This window comes from Marmota monax, unplaced genomic scaffold (genome assembly GCF_021218885.2).
Source record: "Marmota monax isolate L192 unplaced genomic scaffold, Marmota_monax_Labrador192_F-V1.1 WCK01_AAM20220418_F8-fsc01836, whole genome shotgun sequence".
Lineage (NCBI taxonomy): Eukaryota > Metazoa > Chordata > Mammalia > Rodentia > Sciuridae > Marmota > Marmota monax.
In genome coordinates this window covers 1,923-24,977 of record NW_026692143.1, presented here as the reverse complement: position 1 = coordinate 24,977, position 23,055 = coordinate 1,923, and the positions used below count along the sequence as shown (strand labels likewise).

Genomic DNA, 23,055 nt, shown 5'->3' with positions numbered 1-23,055 from the left:
TCTTTGGCAATATTTGTTCAGTACTCATGTTTTTCTTTTTCCTCTCTTACATAGAAGCACCCATTCACATAGGAATTTACATCCTGTTCTTCTCCAGCCAGACTGAACTCCTAAGCTGCCTCACTCCACATAGCCCCCTCTAAGCTCCAAAGTAGCCAGAACAATCACCTCCCCCTTTCTTACAACAATGGAGACAGAAATAGATACACAATATAAATAGGTAAATCCAGTCAGGTTGCATCAGGGAAGCCAGTTTTGGGTGAGTCTGAGAAGCTGGGAACTGTTACCTGAGGGATTAAAATTTCTTCAGAGTTCTTCCTCTGCACTAGCAAAGTTTTGGAAGGGACACATAAGACAAGGAGCCTAATTCCTCCTTAATATTGGGAGCAATCTCATCAAAAAGCCATGAAAACTTCATTTCTGCTTTACTATAAATTACTGTGATTTCTAAAATTACTTGGAATGCCTGCCCATGCCTTGAATGCCCTCTCTAAAACTTTAGTGAAGCCTCGTAAATTCTGGCTTTCCCTGGCCAGATAACAACCCTCTTTGAAACCTTAGTGGCACCTCATAATTTCAAAGGTTGGAAAGTAAATTTACACCCTAAGTGCTGAACCATTTATACCATTAACCTATTGCCTACATTTGTATTACACTTGTCAAAACCCTGTTATCTGTAAGTTCTCAAGACATCCCCCTTTTGAAACTTTTGTTGTATAAAACTGTGCTACTACAGAGTCATAGCACTGTCTTCTATTACCACAGGTTTCCGGAGAGAAACAGTCCTAGAGGGTTGAAATAACAAGCTTGCTTTAATTTGATTTAAATTGGACTCAGTGGTCTTTTCTTTTTCTTGTAGTTTAACAAGATTGGCTCTGCTATGTGCTTTTGGAATGTAGTAGAAAATTAATAAGTCTAGGAGGGCTGGCCTGTATCTGGCTCAGGATCATTGCAGTTTTTCTCACTGCATCCATCTGCACTGGCTGACTCATCATCTCCTAGGGCTCAGGTCCCATGTCCACACCTCAACTGAACCTTCCTGGATGAAGTCTAACATTCTTTATACACCAAAATTGTCTCTTTTATTTTACCTGCTTCAATCCCTTCATGGCAGTTTCAAATTTGAATTGCCTATATCTTTCTTTTCTTTAATTTAACAGGTTTCCATACCAATGAATACAGATTATATATATATATATATATATATATATATATATATATATATATATATATATACACACACACACACACACACACACACAAAGCAGGCAAAGAAAAACAGGGATAAAGAGACACTCGAGCAGGGAACTAAAGTAAGTGAGTAAAGGATCTCTATGAATATCTGAGAGACGAGATTCACAAGAAGGGGGAAGAAACACATGGGAGTGGATGGTGAGAATGCTCAGGCATTTGGAGGCCTTGGTCAAGGATTATGGTTTTTCATCTGAGGACTATGGGAAGTCACTGTGTGTGGGAGCAGACTAACATGATCTATGCTGTCAAGGCTCATTCTGGCTACTGAAGAAAATGGGAGCAACTCAATAGTGCCAAGGATCCAAGCCAGGACCAGTGCTACAAGCTATTGGAGGCTGCCATAGGCTTCATGAGCAAATTTCCCTCTAACTGAGCTGGTCCAAAATGAATCCAGATGCTTCAGGAGATGGTAAGCAAGTCCCTGAATTACAGCAATTTTCAGGGATTTGGTGGTGAGTAGGAAAGTACTAATCTCATTACTCCATTATCTGATGGAAGTTGAATTAAACGGGTCTCCAAGTCTCCTCCAAATGGAGACCATAGGGTGCTGGGATTGATTCAGTACCATCAGGTAGCATCAGAGTGCCACTGAGTTGGAGTTTTGACCATGTGGGAGGACGAGGATGTGTTCAGAGCTAGAAATGTGGTGAGAGGCACTCCTGAGTGAAGGAGTAGTTTGGGCCAAAGTCCAGAGTTCTTAGTGGACTCTGGGATGCCCAGAAGGGAATGGTGTCTGAAGGATGGGGAAGAAGATGAAGCTGGAAAGAAATACAGGATAACATTAAGGAGAGCACCCACAGGGATGGATGATGCCCAAGAAACACTGGTAGAAGAAAGAAAAGAGACATTGGAAGAGCAACAGAAGGAGGTTTCGACTACATGAAACTTTGGAGCTGTTTGGCTCTCTGACAACTTGGTCAGAAACTTCTTGATGACAAGGCTGCCCAAAGTTCACTGTGTTCTCTGCCCCACTCCTCTCTGAAAAATCCATGTAAAGGGCTGGGATTGTGGCACAGTGGTAGAGCACTAGCCTAGCATGTGTGAGGCACTGTGTTTGATTCTAAGCACACCATATCAATAATTAATAAAATGAAGGTCCATTGACAATTAAAAAAATAGAAGAAGAAGAAGGAGGAGGAGGAGGAGGAGGACGACGATGACGAGGAGGAGGGAGAAGGAAGAAGGAGAAATTATCCATAAATGGCTTTGTAACAACTCACTGAAATAATCCATAAATGGCTTTGTAACAACTCACTGCATAAATAGAAACTCCTGAGGGTGTGAGGGCCCTTTCCTGGGGCTGTTCTGTCAGTTCCCCATATGAAGTGGGGAACAGACAATTCGGTGTTGGGACTATTCTTTGATGGAAGACAACGATGCTCATGACACGTCACAAAATAGAGTCCCTTCCTTCCATCAACTTTCACCCACTCCACAACCACCAATCCTGGAATTCTCAGTGCTCAGAACCATTGACCTCATCTTGAGGGCATAATGAGGCTGGGGCCTTCTGAGGACTCCCATTGGTGGAATGAGCAGTGGGGGAGTTCATTCTTTCCAGAGTCATAGGACTGGTAAGAAGCTTCAACTGATGGATTCCCCAAAGGAGGACCTGGGCCTTCCTGGACATAAGTAGCCCTACTGTCCTTTGAGTGTAGGGGAATACCCTTTGTAGGGATAGGGTGGTGGCTGCTTTCCTGCAGGAAGTGCTAAGCAGTTAAGAGGTAGGCTCCACCAGAAGAGGAGGGACTCCTTGAAGACATAGACCATGCTCTGCCCAAACAGAAAAGCAAGGAGTCTTGCCATAAAATGGGGAGTTTTGACTTGCTCAAGGATATTGTGCATAGTGAGGCATCTCAGTCTGAAGGACAGGATGGGTCTGAGACTGGGAGCCAGAAGTCCTGACTGAGTCTGGGTAGGTCATGGCCCCTGTACACAAGCATTCCTTATCTGTCAAAGGCGAAAGTGGCATCTTAGGCTTCCTGCCAAACCAGCTTGGACTCAATGAGAAGTCTATGAGATGTGTCTTTGAGGAGGGTGGGAAGGAAGGAATGGATGAATGAGCCAAGTCAAGCAGAGGAAGAAGAAAGAGTTGAGGTCCCATGTTACAGATGTCAGTTTACCTCTTCATTTTCAGCCTCAGTGTGGGTGTCACTGTACTTTGGATTGCTGGGGCTGCACTATGTGATAACTGTGGGCTGCATTGATTTCCTGTGCTGGAAGAAGAAACTGGAGGAGCATGCCCAGCAGTGGGTGGAAGTACTGAGAACCACCACCTTCACTTACAGCCCACTCCTGTACTGGAGAAACAAAGGACAGCAATGTGGCATGAATGCAGATATCAACACAGGCCCTTCCCCGGCTGGTCCCCAAACTGACATTCAAGTGGAGATTCCAGATTCTCTGTGGCAGTCAGACACCTGTGAAGGCAGACACTATGTCATCAGAGGAAGTAGCACCAAGGCACAGGCCCCTGTTCCTCTGCAACCTGCTCTGCTGGCCACACAGCAGCTCTTATCTAACCTGATGCCACAGCGGCAGTCCAAATCCCCACTCCTGATTATCTTTCAGGAGATACCTTTTGCTCCACCCCTCCACATGCTGAACCTACCTCCCATGCTGGACCACTCTGCCTCCTACCCCTATCTCCACTGGAAGTGGAAAGAAATGTCCACTCTCATTCTTTTCCCATTCTAGCCCTTAGGGTGAATGTCTCAATGCATACTTTGTTCTTTAGATTTTCAGTCTCTGCTCACTGAAGCTGAGAACTTCAGGTACCAGGGCTATTAGAAAAAGGAGCTAACCTCAGGCAATTGACATTGCCACCCAGGTCAGAGCCCTGGTAGATGTTACAATAGTAAATGTTTTGTAAATAGAGTCATTTGTGTCTCAATGGCTCTTAACATGGCAATGCTCTTCCCCTCTAGGATGGGGGAACAGGTCTTAACAATAAAATGAGATTTGGAGGATGGCTGTGAAGAGACACATGGAAACAATACTTGTGGAGGAGCTCAATTCCCTCCCCCAATCACTGGAGCTCCAAGGTGTACCACCCCTGGACAAGGTCCCCAGAGGCACTGCTCTTCTGCAGCAGGGCAAGTGGATGTTGAAGAACTTCCACTTGCTGGGAGATGTATGATTAGCCTGGTCTGGGACTACTTGCTACCAGGTAAGCTGATGCCCAAAGAGAGTTACCACAAGATTAGGGAGCAAAAAAGGTTAGGACCATGCCATGCAAATTTTTTCTGTTGCCCAAACAAAAGGTTTCAAGGGAGGCTACATGGCTCTTCCAAATACAATCATACTTGTCAAAGGAGGGGTGGAAACCTTCACACTCTAGAGCCCTTTTTATGAGCATCATCAAAAGAAATGCATCTGCTCATAGTATAGAGTTAGTTCCCTATCCAAAGTCAAGCATTCTTCTGCTCCTAGAATCCTTCCCATTCAATGGGAATGATTTTCAGAATGACTCCAACTGCTGTTAAGTCCATTTTATACAGAAATGATGAGTCCAAACTAGGGCTGGTGGAATATGTGTTTGCCTATTTGTGGATGCACACCGCATGGAGAATTCTATTTCCAGCTCAACATTCCCCATTCTTCCCTTAATTCACCAGATTCCAAATCAGGTATAAGGTGGCCTTTTTCTAAATGGAAAGAGTACATCAGCTTCATCTTGGTGCACTGAGGCATCCCTCCCCTGTTGGCATTAGTGCTGATGAAACACCTCTTCCACGTCCTGTGTGGGAACAAACTGATCAAGTCTGTGTGAAATGTTCAGTAAGTGTTCAGGTCTCAACCTACAGCTGTCAGTCAACTTTCCTTTATTTTTTTCAGCCTCAGTGTGGGAGAAATTGTACTTTGGATAGCTGTAGCTATGCTCTGTGATCACTGTGGGCTGCATTCTCTTTCTGCACTTGAAGAGAAAACTGGAGGAGCAGTGGGTGGAATTGCTGAGAGGTGCCACCTTCACTAACAGCCCACTCCTGTACTGGAGAATCAAGGGACGTCAATGTGGTATGAATGCAGCTATCAACACAGGCCATTTTCTGGCTGGTCCCAAAACTGAGATTCAAGTCAAGATTCCAGATTCTTTGTGGGAGTCAGACACCTGTGAAGACAGGCAATATGCCATTGGAGGAAGCAGTGCCAAGGCACAGGCACAAGAGAACCAAAGTATTCCAGTGCACCTTCTGCAAATTCAAGGGTCATTGCAGACACAATTGTCCCCATTGCTTCCAAGAGAAGCCATGTAAGATCAGCCAGACTCAGACCCCTCCTGGCAAGGGGCACCACTCATAGAGGAAAGCTAAAGTCAGAGGTCTTCATAAATGTCCTCAAGGTGATGTCTGAGGTATCTCAGCTAATTCTTAGGAATAGATAGGAACAAGGTAAGTTTGGACCAACTTGGACTAAAAACTCAGGGCAGGGGAGGATAGCCTGAAATCACAGGAGTACATGGATGTTGAAAAGCGAAAATATTTTTTTTTTGTTTATAAAAGCAGAGATACACTTGTGTCAGCCCTACAAACACTAAGTAATGCTGAAGGCCTTGGAAAAAGGGTTCTTCTCTGAAATGAAGTTCATGAAATGCCACAAAATAGCTTCTTTTAGTCTAATTAAAAAGACTTGGGCATGAAATTGTAATGGGCAATGAAAATCAAGGCATATTCAGTGACCTAACAGGCAGACTAGATGATGAGCACTTGGAAAGAAAAAGATCAGGGAGCTTCTCTTCCAAGTTTGTGGAATGCTGGAGGATTACAAATTCCTAACATCAAGAAGAAAGAAAAAATTGAGAAGTTATGAAACATTTGTAGGCAGGTTCCCAATATAATATTTATTTTTCTTCATTGCAGATGAAAACTGCAGACAGGTTCTAGAGTCTGTATTTGTACAGGTATGCTCTGCTTTCCTATAAGACAGGCAGAACTTTAGGAGGACTCACCTGCTGAGCTTATGATATGGAGAGAGGGAGAAATGGGAGCAGGAAACCTATTGGAAAGATAATACAATCATCTATGCATAGGGTCTTAAAGACTTGGAATGAGATGGAGGCAACAGTAGTGGCATAGGAGAAATACGAGTTGGTCAGGTATATGAGAGCAAGACATCCAAAGATGAGTTGGCTCATTGCACAGATCATGTTCTGTCCAAACAGAAAAGATACATGGGAGTGTTAAACCATGACACAAAGAAAAGACCACTGACTCCAATTTAAATCAAATTAAAACAAGCTTGTAATTTTGACAGGCCAGGATTGTCTCTCCTGAAACCCATGGGAATAGAAGACAATGCTACAGCTCTCTAGGAACACAGCTTTATAGCACAGAAACTTGCATACAAAGGGGGAGTGTCTTTAGAACTTACAGATAACAGAATTTTGACAAGCATAACACAAAGGCAGGTAGTAGGTTAATGGTCTAAATGTTTCAGCATTTAGGGAGTAATTTTAGATCCCAGTATGAGGATTTATGAGGTGCCACTAGAGTTTCAGAGAGGGTCGTTATCTGGCCAGGGAAAGCCAGAGATTATGAGGCATAACTAAAGTTTCAGAGAGGGCTGCTATCTTGTCAGTGAAAGCTAGGCATGGGTGAGTTCAAGGAATGGGCAAGCATTACAAGCAAATTTAAAACATCAAAATACGGCCAGGCTAAATAGAAATCCTAATATTTTACAGAAAACACAAATGAATCTTTTATAACTTGTGAAACGTTGGCTCCTGATCTTAAAACGGAATTAGTCTGGGTTTATCATTCCCCCCTTGTCTTACGTATCCCTTTCAAATCTTTGATAGGGAACAATCAGTAATGTCAATCATATATGTTAATACTGTCAATTATACATAATAGAATTAAGTTGTAGTCCTCCAAACCTGAGCACATAGTTAATGATTCATGGGACAAGAACTAATAGGAGATGATGCAAATTATAGGACCTACAAGGGAAGTTAACCATGGAAACCAGTTTCCCAAGCCTGGCTAAGAGTTGTCCATTTGAATTTTGTTGATCTCCTTTTTTATTTCATCCCTCTGTTGTTGGATAACACTAGAATAATCGGTAATATTAAAACTACACATGCCTGGGAATTGTTGACAGCCCAAATGATATCTCAGAAAAAGAAAGTAATAGCTGCTCTATTTTGTAGTACTGAGATTCAGAGTACTTTCATCTCCTGATTAATTTCTACTAAGAATTGTGTCATAAGGTTAGCTGTTTTGCTAAAACTACAGACTAATTTCATGATTTCTCTGTATTCCTACCACTAGAATTGGCAAAAAGAAAGCTGCTGCAATTGCGAAGTCTAGGGGGTCCAAGTGGATTAAATTGTTATTGCAATTGGGGGGCAGACTTCGGATGTCTTGGTGGGGAGATGCCAGGGATGGCAGTAAGGGAAAGATCCATCCAATAGAGCAGATCCCACAGAAATTGGTAGGCAAAGCCTGGAAACTCATCTTATCACAGAGAAAAGCCCATCCTGTAGGAAGTCATTTGCCATTGGGTAGGGAGATATTTTGTTCAATAGAACAATTAGGTGGGGTTTGGGGAAGGATGCACTCTATGCATAAACGATGTTTTTGGACATCAGTGAAGCTGGCAAGTCTGACTCTGCATGGGACACAGGTCAGTCTTGCTGTGTAGCCCTATCACCAGTGACCTTAATATAGTCATCATATTTTATAGAGAGGCCCATAAGATGATTAGCTAACAATTGATTGATGGAACTTCCTTGTTGTATGCAGAAGGAACTTTTGTTCATAGTATCAACAATCAATTGTAACCAAAAGGTTTGGTTGTTTGTAGAATTTAGGAGGCTCATGGAAATATCCACATTTAAAGTAGCACTTGAATAGTCAGTATCCACTATGGCCCTCTTTTTAAACTTAATAAAAGAATATTGTCCTGAATCTTTTGGGTGAGCTGAGTATTTATAGATTCCAAAATTTATATGATCCCCTTGAGACTGGTCTGTAAGATTTTTCCATGGTCCCTCCCTGAATACCAGACTGAAAATTTCTTGATTTTCTTTACACCATCTTATAGGGCCAATTATTGGATCCTGACAGGAGTAAGTACAATTTAATATTAGTGGGGATCTTACAATGGCAGGTCCTACCTGCGCTACAAAGGGGTGCAAGGTTGGTTGAGGCTAGCATAGCTAACACCCAAGAATACATATATATTCCAACAGGGAAAATTATTAGCATAATGTTTACAATAACAAGGAAAAGCAATAAGAAGTTAATGACAACATATTAACCCTTAGAAATTTTAAAATTAAAAGGTCCATGCTCAGTCACTTTCCACCTTTGGCAGCTAGATTCTCCTCCAGTGGGTTCTGAAGGTGCCTTCTTAAGCTAAGAATGATGAATCCAAGCAGGAATACCAGCAACTTTGATGGCAGTGGGAATGTGGAGAATCACAATGGAAGGGCCTTTTCACCTGGGTTCGATGGTATTAGTTTTCAAACATTGTATCAGCACAGCATCGCCAGGTTGGAATGAATGATCAACAAATCTATGTCCAATAGGCCGAGCAGCCTGAACCTGAAGAAAGATCTTATCCATGAATAGTTGTGACCCTGAGATTGGAATGTCTCCTAGCAGATCTAGGTGTACTCTGGAAACCATAGGCAGTGGCTGCCCATAAATTATTTCATATGCAGTAAATTTTTCCTGATAAGGAATGCAATGGGCCCTCAATAGGGCAAAAAGCAGGAGATTAACCCAGTTAACACCAGTCTTAAGGATTAATTTAGACAGTGTTTACTTCTATTCATCCTTTCTACCTTCCTTGAGCTTTGAGGGTGGTACACACAGCATAATTTCCAGTTTATATTAAGGGCCTTTGAAATCAATTGAGATAATTTGTACATCAAGGCCAGGCCATTGTCAGACCCCAAAATTAGAGGGAAGCCAAATCTAGGAACATTCTCATTTATTAGTTTTTTATCTACTATTTGTGCCATTTCCATCTAGATTGGAAAAGCATCTGCCCAGCCAGAGACAGTTTCAACAAAGACTAACAAGTATTTATATTCATATAGTCCAAGTTTAATTTCAGTAAAGTCTAATTCCCCAAATTTACCAGGTACAGAATCTTAACTCCTGTTTCCTTGTGGAAGTTGATCCTTCTAGCATTTACCTGTGCACATGTCATGCAACAATTTGAGATATCTTGAAGCATCCCTCGATGTCCCCGAAGCCAAACATAGGATGAGATTAATTATGACATCTTCTTGGGTGATAAATGCATGGCTGGATGAAGATCAGTTAACCATTTTCTCCCTAGTAGCTTAGATATGCAGATTTTTCCATTTGGGAGGTTCCACCAGCCATGACAGTTTTGTTGGGCACCCAATGAGAAGATAAGTTTATTTTTTTCTGTAGTGTGTGAAGAGGCGTCCTCCCCAATTTTAACAGAAAATTTTGGATAATTGGAGAGTTGTTGGATAGTTTGGTGTCTTGGATCTCCAAGGGCTATTTCCCTGGCTGTTTGATCAGCCTAGTTGTTTCCCTGAGTTTGAGGACTATCATCTTTGCAGTGTCCAGGCCAGTGGATAATTATCTGGCAACCAGATAGATAGCCTCCAGTAATTGAAGAATTTCTTGTTTATTTTCAATGGTCTTACCATATGAAATTAAAAGTCCCCTTTGTTTATATATCTGTCCATGCACATGTGCTGTAGCAAAAACATAGTGGCTGTTTGTGTAAATATTCACCCCTTTTCCTTCTGCTCATCTCAATGCCTGTGTGATAGCAATGATTTCTGCTTTTTGGGTTGATGAGCCCCTGGGCAAACCCTGTGCCCAAATAACTTCTTTTTGGCCCATATCTACTGCTACTCCCACATACCTCATTCCATCTCAGACGTAACTGCTGCCAGCAGTGTAAAGGTCTGAATCTCTGACGCTGAGAAGAATTTCAGTCAGGTCTAGTCAAGTACATTGGATGACATCCAGCATCTATGAGCGGTCATGAATTGGCTCCTACAGGTTGTTGTCTGGCAGCAGGGTTGTTGAATTGACTGCCATGGATTTATTGAATGTTAATCTGTCCTTGTCTAGGAGGAAAGCCTGTTATTAAGTGAGGCGGGCATTTGACATCCAATGATTTGTGGCATCCCTCAATAGATCTTCCACTGTGTGTGGAACAGTCACAGTAAGAGTCTGCCCCAGAGTTAGTTTGTCTGTGTCCTTCATCAGGAGTGCAGTAGCCACTATGGCTCTTAAACAAGGAGGCCACCCTGATGCTACCAGATCAAGCCTTTTTGAAATGTAGGCAATTTATCTTTTCTATAGCCCTAGATTTTGGGTAAGCACTCCCTTTGCAATACCCTTTTTCTCATGAACATACAGATGGAAGGGCTTAGAGATATCAGGGAAGCTTAGGACAGGAGCCTACCAGAGCCTTTTTTAGATTTTTAAAGGCTAATTCATTTTCTACAGTCCAAACTAAAGGTCAGTTGCCTCCCACAGTTGCAATATATAGAGGGCTTGTCAATATCAGCAAATCCAGGTATCCAAAGGTGGCAGTACCTGACTGCCCCTAGGAATTTCCTAACCTGCTTTTTAGAGTTGGGATTGGGATCTTCATTATGGCCTCTATGTGGGCTTGGGACAGCAGCTTTTTCCCTTCCATCAGTTCATATCCTAAATAAGTAACTCGAGGAGAACAGATTTGTGCTTTGTTTTTGGAGACTCAATACCCTAATTGAGCCAAGGTCCTCATTATGCCCCAGGTGGCCTTTCAACAGTCCCTTTCATCCCTTGCTGCTAGCAAAAGATCATACACATATTGAATCAAGGTTATCTTGGGGTACTCACTGCAGAAAAGGCTCAAATCTTTGTTGAGTTCTTCATCAAAGATGGTGGGGGAGCTCTTAAATCCCTGAGGTAGTCGAGTCCAGGTTGGTTGTCCCAATATTCCCTGCTCCAGGTCAGTCCATTCAAATGCAAAGATGGGATGACTCAGTTTTGACAAAGGAATGGAGAAAAATGCATCTTTCAAATCTAATACCGTGTAGATCCTATGTTCTGATGCCAACAGACTGAGCAAGGTATAAGGGTTTGGGACAGTTGGGTATATGGTTTCTACCCATTTGTTCACTTCCCTTAAGTTCTGTACTGGTCTCTAATCATGAGTCCCAGGCCTTTGGACAGACAACAAAGGGGTGTTCCAAGGTGACTGATATCTAATTAGTATTTCCTCTTCTAGGAGACATCTAATATGGGTTTTGATTCTTACTCTGGCTTCAGAGCTGATGGGGTATTGTCTAACCTGAATTGGCATAGCCCCAGATATTAGTTGTATTACAACCTAGGAGGGTTATCCTTAGCCCAAACTGTAAGAATTTCTTGGATAAATAGTTTTTTTTTTTTTCCATTTTCCTTCTAAGCTTGGATAAGATTTTGAGAGAGCAGATATTCCTCCCTTTATGGGCATGATATAGTTAAGGCTCTTGTAGGACTCCCCAATTGTAGGGAATTCATATCCCCTGAAAATGATATAGTTTCCTAAAGTTTGCTTAGAAGTTTCCATCCCAGCAATGGGAAAGGTCATTCAGGGATAACAATGAGAGAGTGAGTCACAGTTCCTTGTCCTACATCAACAGTGGTCCATTTATAATTTTTAATTTCTCCTATTTCTCCTTGTACTTCCATATTTTCATTAGTGAGGGGTCCTGGTGGCTTCTGCAACACCAAATGTGAAAGCCCCTGTATCCACTAAGAAATTTAGAGGTTGGCTCCCAATTTTGAAGGTACCATTGGCTCTTGGGAGCCTAGTTTGTAAAAGCATGGTCCCCCTATTCTTCTAAAGTTAGAGCTGGTTTTAGATGAGGGGATTTGGCCTGCAGCTGGGGAAAGTCCTTTTGATTTTGTTGGGGGCATTTATATTTTCCAGTGTCCAAATTCTTACAGAATACTGATCTGTCTTTTGCCTCTGCTGTATGCAGTCTGCATCTGTCTGGGATTGAAAATTTCAGGAGACTGTAGCACAGCCCCTGTGGCCCAATGTATTTCCTTTATCAGTAGAGCATCCTGGCTGTTTCTATTTTCAAACACCTTTTGAGCTAGCTCCAATAGCTCTGACCTGTTCTTCCTCAGAAAGCCATCAATTTTTTGAATATTTTTATGGAGGTCTGGGGCCCACTGAGTTACAAAAGCCAGGTTAATTGCCTTCAGGTTTTTTTGGTTCTCAAGCTCTATAGGAGTATATATAGATGGTATGCCTACAGGAAGGAGCCTTATCAGAAATGCTGAAGGGGACATGTCTGGGCTTTGTTTTACCTGTGGCAGTGAGTGGAAGTGCTGAGAGCTGCCAAATTTGCTTACAGCTCACCCCTGTACTGGAAAAACAAAGAACGGCATTGTGGCATGAACGCAGTATCAACACAGGCCCTTCCCTGCAGGCCCCCAAATTGAGATTCAAGTCAAGTTTCCAGATTCTCTGTGGCAGTTGGACACCTGTGAAGGCAGGCACTATGCCATCAGAGGAAGCAGCACCAAGGCACAGGCCTCTGTTCCCTTGCAACCTGCACTGCTGGCTGCACAGCACCTCTAATCTAACCTGATGCCACAGCGGCAGTCCAAATCCTCACTCCTGATTATCTTTCAGGAGATACCTTTTGCTCTTCCCCTCTGCATGCTTATCCTAACTCCCATGGTGAACCATTCTGCCTTTTACCCTGTCTCCATTGGAAGTGGAAGGAATGTCCACTCCCATTTCCTTCCCACTCTAGCCCTTGGGGTGAATGTTTCAATATGCACATTTTGCTTTAGAGTTTTAACCTTTGCTCAATGAAGTTGAAAACTTCCAGGGATATTAGAAAAGGGAGCTAACCTAAGGCAATTGACATTGACATAGAGGTCAGATTCCATGCAGTTTTTACTGTAGTAAATGTTTTGAAAATACTCAGAGTCATTTGCATCTCAATGGCCCTTACCTGGGCAATGTCCTTCCTCTCTAGAGTGGGGGAACTGGTCTCACCAATACAAGGAGATTTGGAGGGTGGCTGGGAAGAGACACATGGAAACAATACTTGTGGAGGCGCTCAATTCCCTCCCCCCATTACTGGAGCTCCAAGTTGTCCCCCAATTACTGGACAAGGTCCCAAGAGGCACTGCTCTTATGCAGCATGGCAAGTGGATATTGAATATCTTCTACTTCCTGGGAGATGTGTGATTATCCTGGTCTGGGAGTACTTGCTACCAGGTAAGCTGATGCCCAAAGAGAGTTACCACAAGATTAAGGAGCAAAAAAGGTTAGCACCACGTCACCCAAAGTTCTTCTGTTGCCAAAACCAAAAGGTTTCAAGGGAGGCTACATGACTCTTCCAAACCAAATCATACTTGTCAAAAGTGAGGTCCAAGCCCTCAAACTGTAGTGACTTTCTTATGACCATCATGAAAACAAATGCATCTGCTCATATTATACATTTAGGTCCCTACCAAAAGTCAAGCATGCTTCAGCTCCTAGAATCCTCCCATTCAATGGCAATGATTTTTAGAAGAACTTAAACTGATGTGTCAGTCCATTTTATACAAAAATGACAAGTCCCAACTAGGGCTGGTGGAATATGTTATGTCACTAATGTGTTTGCCTATTGGTGGATGCACACTGCATGGAGAAGTCTATTTCCAGCTGAACATTCCCCATTCTTCTCTTAATAGACCAGATTAAAAAATCAGGTACAAGGGGGCCTTTTCCTAAATGGAAGCCGAGGGCATCAGCTTCACCTTGGTGCGCTGAGGCATTGCTCCCTTGGTGGCATCAGTGCTAATGAAACACCTCTTCCACCCCCTGTATAGGAACAAAACCATCAAGTCACCTGAAATGTTCTCGAGCCAGCCCTGTGCTCACATTTGTGTGAACTCCACAGAGGCCTTCCCCTTTATAACTGTTATCTGTTAGTGTATGGCAAATGTATTGCTTCTAAACAACAACCTGGTTTTAGTGCAGATCATAAGCCATCACCTTCAGTACAGGTAGTACAGAATGCCGACATCCAATACTCATGCCGACTCTGATTAATTGGAAGGGGTAAGGGAAAGTGTAAGATGATCCATAGAATCTGCAGATCAGAGAGACTGAGAGGACCCCAGAGAACAGGAAGCCATCCCGTGCACCTTCTGCAAAGCGGAGGGTCATTGCAGACACAATTATTTCCAATGCTTCCCAGAGAAGCCATTAAGGTCAGCCAGACACAGACCCACCCTGGCAAGAGGCACTACTCATAGAGGAGAGCTAAAGAAGTCAGAGGTCTTCAAAAATGTCCCCAAGTTGATGTCTGAGGTATCTCAGTTATTGCATAGGAATACATAGGAAAAAAGTCAATTTGGACCAACTAGGTCCTCAAACACAGGACAGTATACCTAAAATCACAGCCCTGTGTGGATGTTGAAAAAGAAAAGGAATATTGGTTTCTTTGATTATTGATTAAGGTAAAGATGCACTTGTGTCAGCCCTACCTCACACTAAGGGACACTGGAGGCCAAGAAAAAAGGGTTCCTCTACGAGAGAGTAACCCCAATCACAAGATTCACTAACTGGTCTTGAGTTCATTTCAGTGAGAGTGCAATGAAATGCTGGATAGGAAGCAGTAGGCATAATGCCTGACAGAGTGTGCTACTTTTACTTTTATTTTGATAATCAGTACACATACCTGAAATGAAGTTCATGAAATACCACAAAAACAGCTTCTTGGGTTTGAATTAGAAAAGACTTGGACATGAAATTGTAATGGGCAATGAAAATCAAGGCATGTAAGGTGACCCAATAAGCAGATTGGGTGATAAGCACACAGAAGGAAGAAATCAGGAAGCCTTTTGTCAATGTTTGTAGAATCCTGGAGGATTAGGAATTCCAAACATCAAGAAGTAAGGAAAGAAGGAGGGGAAGGAGGGAGGGAGGTAGGCAGGAAGGAAGGAAGAAGTAGTTATGGAACATTTGAATGCAGGTTCCCATTATAACCTTTATTTTTATTCACTGAAGATGAAAACTGGCAGACCGGTTCTAGAGTCTATGTGTCAACCAGTATGCTCTGGTTTCCTATAAGATAGGCAGAACTTGAAGAGGACTCAGCTGGTGAGCATCACATATGTAGAGGGGAAGAAATGAGAGCAGGACACCTATCAGAAGCATCACACAGTCTTCTAGGCATAAGGTCTTGAGGAATTGGAGTCAGACGTAGACACCAGTTGTGGAAAGGGGGAAAGAAGAGATGGTCAGCTCTGTGAGAGCAAGACAGCGAAAAGAGGAGCTTGCTCATGGCACTCTGGAAAGAATTTAGCACTTTTGCCTCATAGGATTACTTCTTCATTTGGACAGGAAAGAGACATCAGAAAATGTTGGCTCTTTCTGCATTCAGATTGGTTTCACAGAACACATTTTCATCCAGGATACCAATTCATTTGGATACATCACCTGTTTGATTGCTTCTGCACCTTGCTCTTTCACCATCTCAACCTTAAAGATGGAACTGAGGGTCTGAAAAAGAGACAATAAGAAGCAATCAACACCTAGGGTAGAAACAATAACAGCAAATGCCCCTCCCCACACCTTGATTCTGGTTCTCAGGCTTGTTGGAAACAGCCTGTCAGCACAATGGAACAGATCTTCCAGAAGCACAGGAAACCTATGAGAAGAGCTGTAGGCGGGCGAGGCTGGGCTTGTGGCTAAGTGGTCCAATGCTGGCCGGGCATGTATGAGGCCCTGGTTTCTATGGTGTGCACACAGTATCAATGATTACATTCTCTAACTAAGGAATTTCAAAGAAAAACTGTAGGATTGGGAACACTAAGACCACAGGCCACACAGCCTTTCACAGTCCTACTCCTGGGCAGTACCTATGAGGTCTCCATGTTCAGGCTTCACCAGCACCAATGAGGGTGAAGTCCTGCAGCACTTTGTAATCATTGAAAGATTCAGAGGTTGTCATTTTGAATGCAACTGTCATTTGACCAGAGATGCTTCCTCATCTGCACATGAAGTGACAGATTACCCATGTTTTCCTTGGATTCTTTTCAATGACTGGCTAGGGAATGTAGCGGTGTTACTATGTTTCCTTCCAATATGCTCCAGCACCCCCGGAACACATACTGAAACCAGGTGTCATGGCAAGGCCTCAGAAAGCCATGGAAATATCTCTCAGATCTCTTTGAAAAACCATCTTGCACAAAAACAGTGAATCCTGGCCAATATTTTCAAATTTTCAGCCCCTTGTTGGAAATGTCTCCTAGAGCTTTAAACTCGGATCTCCATGTTTCCTTAGAAACCTACCTGTTCCAGAGTGGGTCCTCTGCATGCAGGCTGTTTCCCCAAGGCACTGTGTGAAATGCATGATGAGACACAATATTAATCTATGCTTTCTAATTTTTTTAAGAGAGAGAGAGAAGAGAGAAATGTTTAATATTTATTTTTCAGTTTTCGGTGGACACAACATCTTTATTTTATTTTATTTTTTATGTGGTGCTGAGGATCAAACCCAGCACCCTGCACATGCCAGGCGAGCACGTTAATGCTTGAGCCACATCCCCAGCACTAAATCTATGCTTTCTTCATAGGGAAAAGAAAACCAATCTAGTTGAGGTGCACAAACTCCATTGATTTTGCACCTAAGAACTCACTCTCCTTTCCACTCTCTCTAACACTTCTACACCTCATGCTGAGAATGATGGATTCAGAAAGAGCTAGTCCCTGACCAAAATTCTGAAGTGCATAGATGAGAGAGGATTTGTCAGTAACCACTCTCTGCTAGTACTGAGGGCCCATTCTAGAGGTGTCACTGTGAATTGCAGGGATGCCTTGGCAGAATGAGCTCTCTTGGGTCTCCTGTGCTTGGCCATTTCACCTCTTTCCCTTGGAGCTGCAGAGGGGGTAAGAAATAGAAAGATATCTTGGGAAGAAAAGATACCTTGGGAAGAAGTTTCCCATTTCAGATAGCATTTCCAAGGGCAGGTGGCCAGAGTGGACTAGAGTCTACTAAGGGGTTGGGCTGGCTGCTCCAAACCCAGCCTGTGGGCTCTCTCTGCTCTGCAGGTGCCATGGCACCCCTAATTCAGAAAGCCTGCCCTAATTCATGCCTTCCCTCCTCACGACCAGCCCTCTTTTGGTGCCAATCCTGCTCTGGGGAGCTGACTGAACCCGAGGGTGCTCATGAGATAGCTCCTCTGAAAACGTTCTTGGCACTCATACCACTCATTCCTCTAGCATCAAAGGTTGTTTCCCCAAACATCCTCATAGCAGCTGCTTCTCTCTACTGAAGTTTCTAGGTGACCTCCATTTTGTCAGAATCAGGCAGGAATTACCCTCATTTTCCGGGTGAGGAAGCTGAGGCTGAGGGCCTGATATTAAGTGATTTCTCCCAGTTATACCCCAGAGCTGACCTTTAGAAAATGCTCCCAAACTTCAGTTACCCTGTACTTCCTAAAGCCAAATTGCAGCTCCAACCACATGGGAACTACTTCCTGGAGTCACCCAGAATTGGGCCCAATGTCTTCTTCTATAGGCTTCTTTGGATACCTGCAATGCATGTTGCCTCTCTCAACCCCAATGCAACTATCCTTTTCACCTCTGGGACCAACTGTGAGTTCCTGAGGTCAGGGCCAGTGACATGCACATCTGTCTGGCTTGCTCCACACATGACGGCATCCTCTGTCAAGGCACTCACTGATGTGCATTGTGTGCAAATCTGGCTGAGGAAACCCTTCCTGAGGCAGGTACAGATCCTACAACTCTGCTCTCTCACACCTGTACTTAGAAAGATCAGATCAGCCCTGCTCTGTGCTGTTTGGAATGTAGTAGAGGGTTAAAAAGTTTAGGTGGGCTGGCCTGTAACTGGCTCAGGATCATTGCAGTTCATCTTACTGCATCCAGCTGCACAGGCTGCCTGATCATCTCCTAGGGCTTCGTTCCCATGTCCACTCCTCAAGGGAACCTTCATAAATGAACTCTCTCTCTCTTTGCACACCTTAATTGTCTCTTTGACTTCAACTCTTTTATTCCCTTTGTGGAAATTTCACTCTCTGAATTGCTTCTATCCTTCTTTTCTTTGATTCCACTGGTTTCCATTCCACTGGATACAGACAAAAAATAAATATATGTTGTGTGATGAGAACACTATGTTGATGAACAAAGCAGACAAAGAAAGATGGAAATAAAGAGACACTCAAGCAGAGAACTAAAAATTGAGCAAAGAGTCTCTATGAAGAAGGGAAAGAAAAGCTTCCCAGGAAGTGGAAAGAGACACATGGGAGTGGCTGGTGAGAATGCTCAGGCATTTGGAGGCCTTGGTTCAGGATTGTGGTTTTCCATCAGAGGGCAATGAGAAGTCACTGCATGTGGGAGCAGACTGGCATGATCTGTGCTGTCAAGGCTCATTCTGGCTACTGAAGAAATTGGGAGGAACTAAATGGTAACAAGGAGCCAAGCCAGGACCAGGGGTACAAGCTTCTTGGGGTCTGCCCTCAGCTTCATGAGCAAATATCTCTCTAACTGAGCTGGTCAAAAGTGAATCCAGCTGCCTCAGGAGAACTGACACAAGTCCCTGAGTGACAGCATACTGTGATGATTGGGTGGTAAGTAGGGATGTCCTAACCTCATGACTCTGCTATCTGATGGGAGTTGGATTAGACAAGGCTCCAAGTCTCCTCCCACTGGAGACCATGGGGTTCTGGGAAATCTATGGAAAGCACTGTATGCCACCATGTTGGGGTGTTTGCCACATGGGAGGACAAGGATGTGTTTGGTGGTAGAAATGTGATGAGAGGCACTCTGAGTGAAGGGGCAGTCTAAGCCACAGTCCAGAGTTCCTGGTGGACACTAGCATGCCCGAAGGGAATGGTGTCTGAAGGATGGGGAGGGAGATGAAGCTGGAAAGGGATACAGGATCACATAGGAGATAGCCCCCACCAGGATGGATGATGCCAAAGAAACACTGGTTGAAGAAACAACAGACAGAGTCCAGGAGCCACAGAAGGAATTTTGAACCACAAGGTACTTTGGAGCTTGTGTCTCCTTGACTACTCGTGCAGAAACTTCTTGTTGCCTGGGCTGTCCAATGTTCACTGTGTTCCCTGACCCACTTCCCTCTGAAAAACTTATCCACAGGGCTGGGACTGTGGCACCGTGGTACAGCACTAGCCTAGCATGTGTGAGACACTGTGTTGGATTCTAAGCATAACACATCAATCAATTAATAAAATGAGGGTCCATCCACAATTAAAAAAAAAACAGAAAAAAAGAGAAGAAGAAGAAGAAGAAGAAGAAGAAGAAGAAGAAGAAGAAGAAGAAGAAGAACAACAACAACAACAACAACAACAAGAACAACAACAAGAACAAGAAGAACAAGAAGCAGCAGCTATGCAGAAATGGCTCCCTAACCACCAACCCCATACATAGAAACTCCTGAGGGTGTGAGGGCCTTTTCCTGGGGGCTGTTCTGTGCATTCCCCATATGAACTGGGGAACAGACAATTCTGTCTTGGGTCCATTCTTTGATGGAAGACAACTATGCTCATGACATGTCACAAGATGGAGTCCCTTCCTTGCGTCAACTGTCACCCACTCCACAACCACCAATCCTGGATTCTCAGTGCTCAGAACCCTCTGACCTCATCTTGAGGACATAATGAGGCTGAGGCCTTTTGAGGACTCCCATTGGTGGAACAAGCAGTGGGGGAGTTCATTCTTTCCAGAGGCTTAGGACTGGTAAGAAGCCTCCAACTGATGGATTCCCCAAAGGAGGACCTGGGCTTTCCTGGATGTAAGTAGCCCTCCTGTTCTTTGTGTGTAGGGGAATTCCCTTTGGAAGGATGGGGAGGTGGCTGCCTGTGGGAAGTGCTAAGCAGTTAAGAGGTAGTCTCCACTAGAAGAGGAGGGACTCCAGGTAGACACAGACTACATTCTGCCCAAACAGAAAAGCTACATGGGAGTCCTTGTCAAGAGGGGAGCTTTGACTTCCTCAAGGACCTTGCCCTTAGTGAGTCTAAAGGATCAGATGGGTCCGGGACTGGGAGCCAGAAGGTCTGACAGAGTCCGGGTAGGTCATGGCCCCTGTACACCTAGTGTTTCTTATCTGTCAAAGGTGAAAGTGGCCTCTCAGGCTTCCTGCCAAACTAGCTTGGACTCAATCAGAAGAGAATTGGCATGTCTTGGAGGAGGGTGGGAATAAATGAATGGATGAATGAACCAGGTCAAGTAGAGGAAGAAGAAAGAGTCCAGGTCTCAAGCTACAGCTGTCAGTCAGCTTGCCTCTTTCTGTTTCAGCCTTAAATTGGATTCCCTTTATTATGGATTACTGGGGCTGTATTATGTGATCACTGTGGGCTTCCTTCTCTTTCTTTGCTGCAAGAGAAAAATGAAGGAGCATTCCTGGCAGTTGGTGAAAGTGCTGAGAGCCGCCACCTTCATTTACAGCCCACTCCTGTACTGGAGAAACAAAAACAACAATATGGCATGAAGTCAGCTTTCAACACAGGCCATTCCCCGGCTGGTACCCAAACTGACTAGCCAGTGGAGATTCCAGATTCTGTGTAGTAGTTGGACACCTGTGAAGGCAGGCACTATGCCATCAGAGGAAGCAGCACCAAGGCACAGGCTCCTGTTACTCTGCCACCTGCACTGCTGGCCGCACAGCAGCTCTTCCCTCACCTGGTGCCACAGCACCAACCTACATCCCCACTCTCGATTATCGATTATCGAGATACCTTTTGCAACACCCCTCCACATGCTGAACCTACCTCTCATGCTGGATCACTCTGCTTCCTACCACTGATTCACAGGGAACACACATACTACATTAATAGGGCCGGAGTTCTACTTCATATCCCTCTAACCCTAAGAGGCTATCAAATGCTTGCTCCGTTTTTCAGATGATCTTCCAAAAATCAGCAGATATCCACTAGAGAAAAATTGCTCCAAAAACTGACCTTATTTCCCTAAGCATTTATTTTCTCCTAGATATTCATCCTCTTATTGATTCTCAAATACCTTCAAATAGTTGGGTGGGGGAGGAACTAGCTTTTATATTTGTTGTATGAAGAAAGATTTATTTCCAAATATTTTCTATCCCATAACTGAGAGTAGAAACAGCAACCTCCCTCTTTAACTTTCATACTCAAATGTCTTACATTCCCGACTTCCTCCAATATAGATTGACTTTTCTCCCTGAGCAAATTTCTCCATAACTACCTCTCTTCCTGTCCTGTAATAGAAGCAAAAATACCCCTTAATGTTTGTAACCTAATATCCTCAATTCAATTTTATCTATGTACTCTAAAACCGTACCACCACACCCATTATTCTCTCCATAGCTTTGTTTCCAGTCATACCCAGCCAATCTAATTGCTGCCTCTGTTCACCTTCTGCACACTTTAAGCAACCAGCTACCATTATATTGATCTATTCTCACCCCTGAGAAAAGTTTTAAAACATGGCCTGGACTCACCCCCTCTATTACCTCCAGTGCATCCTCTTTTCTCTTCCTTGGAGTAGGACTTTTACATTAATCTCTATAACAAAATTACATTTTTGGTATTGCTAGGGAAGATCCTCATTACATAAATATTGGCATGCTTTAGATTGAGGAGGAGGAGTACATCTGTTTGCTTGCTGAATTTTTTATGTGTGTTCAAGAAGACACTGGCAAATCCTTCAGACTACAAATTTCTCACTTTTGACCTCTGGTATACCTCAGTCTTCTGGTTCTTCTAACTTTCTTTGAAATTGTCAGATTTTATGCTGATTCTTTTTCTTTCAAAGAATGACCTCTGATGTTTCTATTATTTGCATGGTTGTATTATAAGACTCATTTTGCTTCTCTGCTAAACAGTTAAATCTACATTTCTAGACCTCTTCCTCATAGCTCCTCTTTAATTTTCCAACTTCCTACTGACTTATATTGGCCAGCATTTGAGTGCAACATGTTTGTAATTCAATTCAAAATTTTCCTTAAAGTATACTACCCACCTATAGTGCATCCAGATTAATGACAGCATTATCAATCCTACATAGTAAACAGTACTCATCTTTTTCATCCATTAATAACCTATGGACAAATTGTGTCTAGTCCATTTTCACTATTTTCCTGAATAGATGCCTTCCTTTCCAACTTGATTAGCACTGTCTGCATGCAGGTTGTTGCGATAGTAAGCACAGAGATGACAAAAGTTTAACAAGTCTCTCAGACATTAATCTCTTGTCTGAAATCCATGTTTTACCCAAAACACAGAAGATATTTTAGGAAATGCCTTTTTGAAACCCTTCAAAACATCCATAGAAATAAAAATTTACTTTAAAAACAAGAATTTTAAAGCTAATGAATATATTATCTGCAATGAAAGAGTCAGTGGGTAATCTTCATAGCTAAATGGAAATAAAAGAATGAAGAGTCAGTGAGAATGAACTGTATCAATGGAAACTACACAACCTGAAAAACAGAAAAGAGACTGAACAAACAGACAGACTGAACATAATGGACCTAAACAACAATATTAAAAAGTCAAGCATAAGGATAACTGGAGTTCCAAAATGTGAGGGTGAATAGGTCCTTCAAAATTAATGAAATAATGACTAAACATATCCATGTAAAATAGATAAACATATAGAATCAAGAAACTGAGTGAACCTCCCCCTCTCAAAAAAAAAAAAAAAAAGAACTTCAAAGTATGTAATCAAGCTATTGAAAACCAAAGATACAAAGAAAATCTAAAGAAGTTAAATGAAAATGAAATCCTCCATTCAGAGGACGCTGAATTCTCTATCCAACAAAAATATCCTTCAGGAATAATGACAAACTGG

General features: G+C 43.0%; 1 protein-coding gene and 1 long non-coding RNA gene across 5 annotated transcripts; one reads left to right on the top strand and one right to left on the bottom strand.

Moving 5' to 3' along the window:
- Positions 1–3,009: 3,009 nt before the first annotated feature.
- On the top strand, positions 3,010–3,951 carry LOC124108964 (testis-expressed protein 38-like). Its single transcript, XM_058570853.1, has one exon. It carries the CDS (start codon positions 3,310–3,312, stop codon positions 3,949–3,951), a length of 642 nt encoding a protein of 213 aa, XP_058426836.1. The 5' UTR covers positions 3,010–3,309.
- A 2,525-nt stretch (positions 3,952–6,476) lies between these two features.
- Positions 6,477–22,824, bottom strand: LOC131423203 (uncharacterized). 4 transcript variants are annotated; one of them, XR_009224300.1, is made up of 5 exons: positions 18,227–22,824; positions 16,537–16,582; positions 15,682–15,744; positions 13,202–13,270; positions 6,477–12,604 (listed from the first exon to the last, which is right to left on the bottom strand). It is a non-coding gene; the product is annotated as an uncharacterized LOC131423203 (long non-coding RNA). The 4 variants fall into 4 exon arrangements; XR_009224298.1 differs by having other exon boundaries at positions 16,537–22,824; XR_009224299.1 differs by having other exon boundaries at positions 6,477–12,599; positions 16,537–22,824.
- Between the last annotated feature and the right edge of the window lie 231 nt (positions 22,825–23,055).

Coding starts and splice junctions, on each gene's coding strand:
- LOC124108964 (XM_058570853.1), top strand. CDS start 3,310: ATGAATGAGCCAAGTCAAGCAGAGGAAGAAGAAAGAGTTGAGGTCCCA.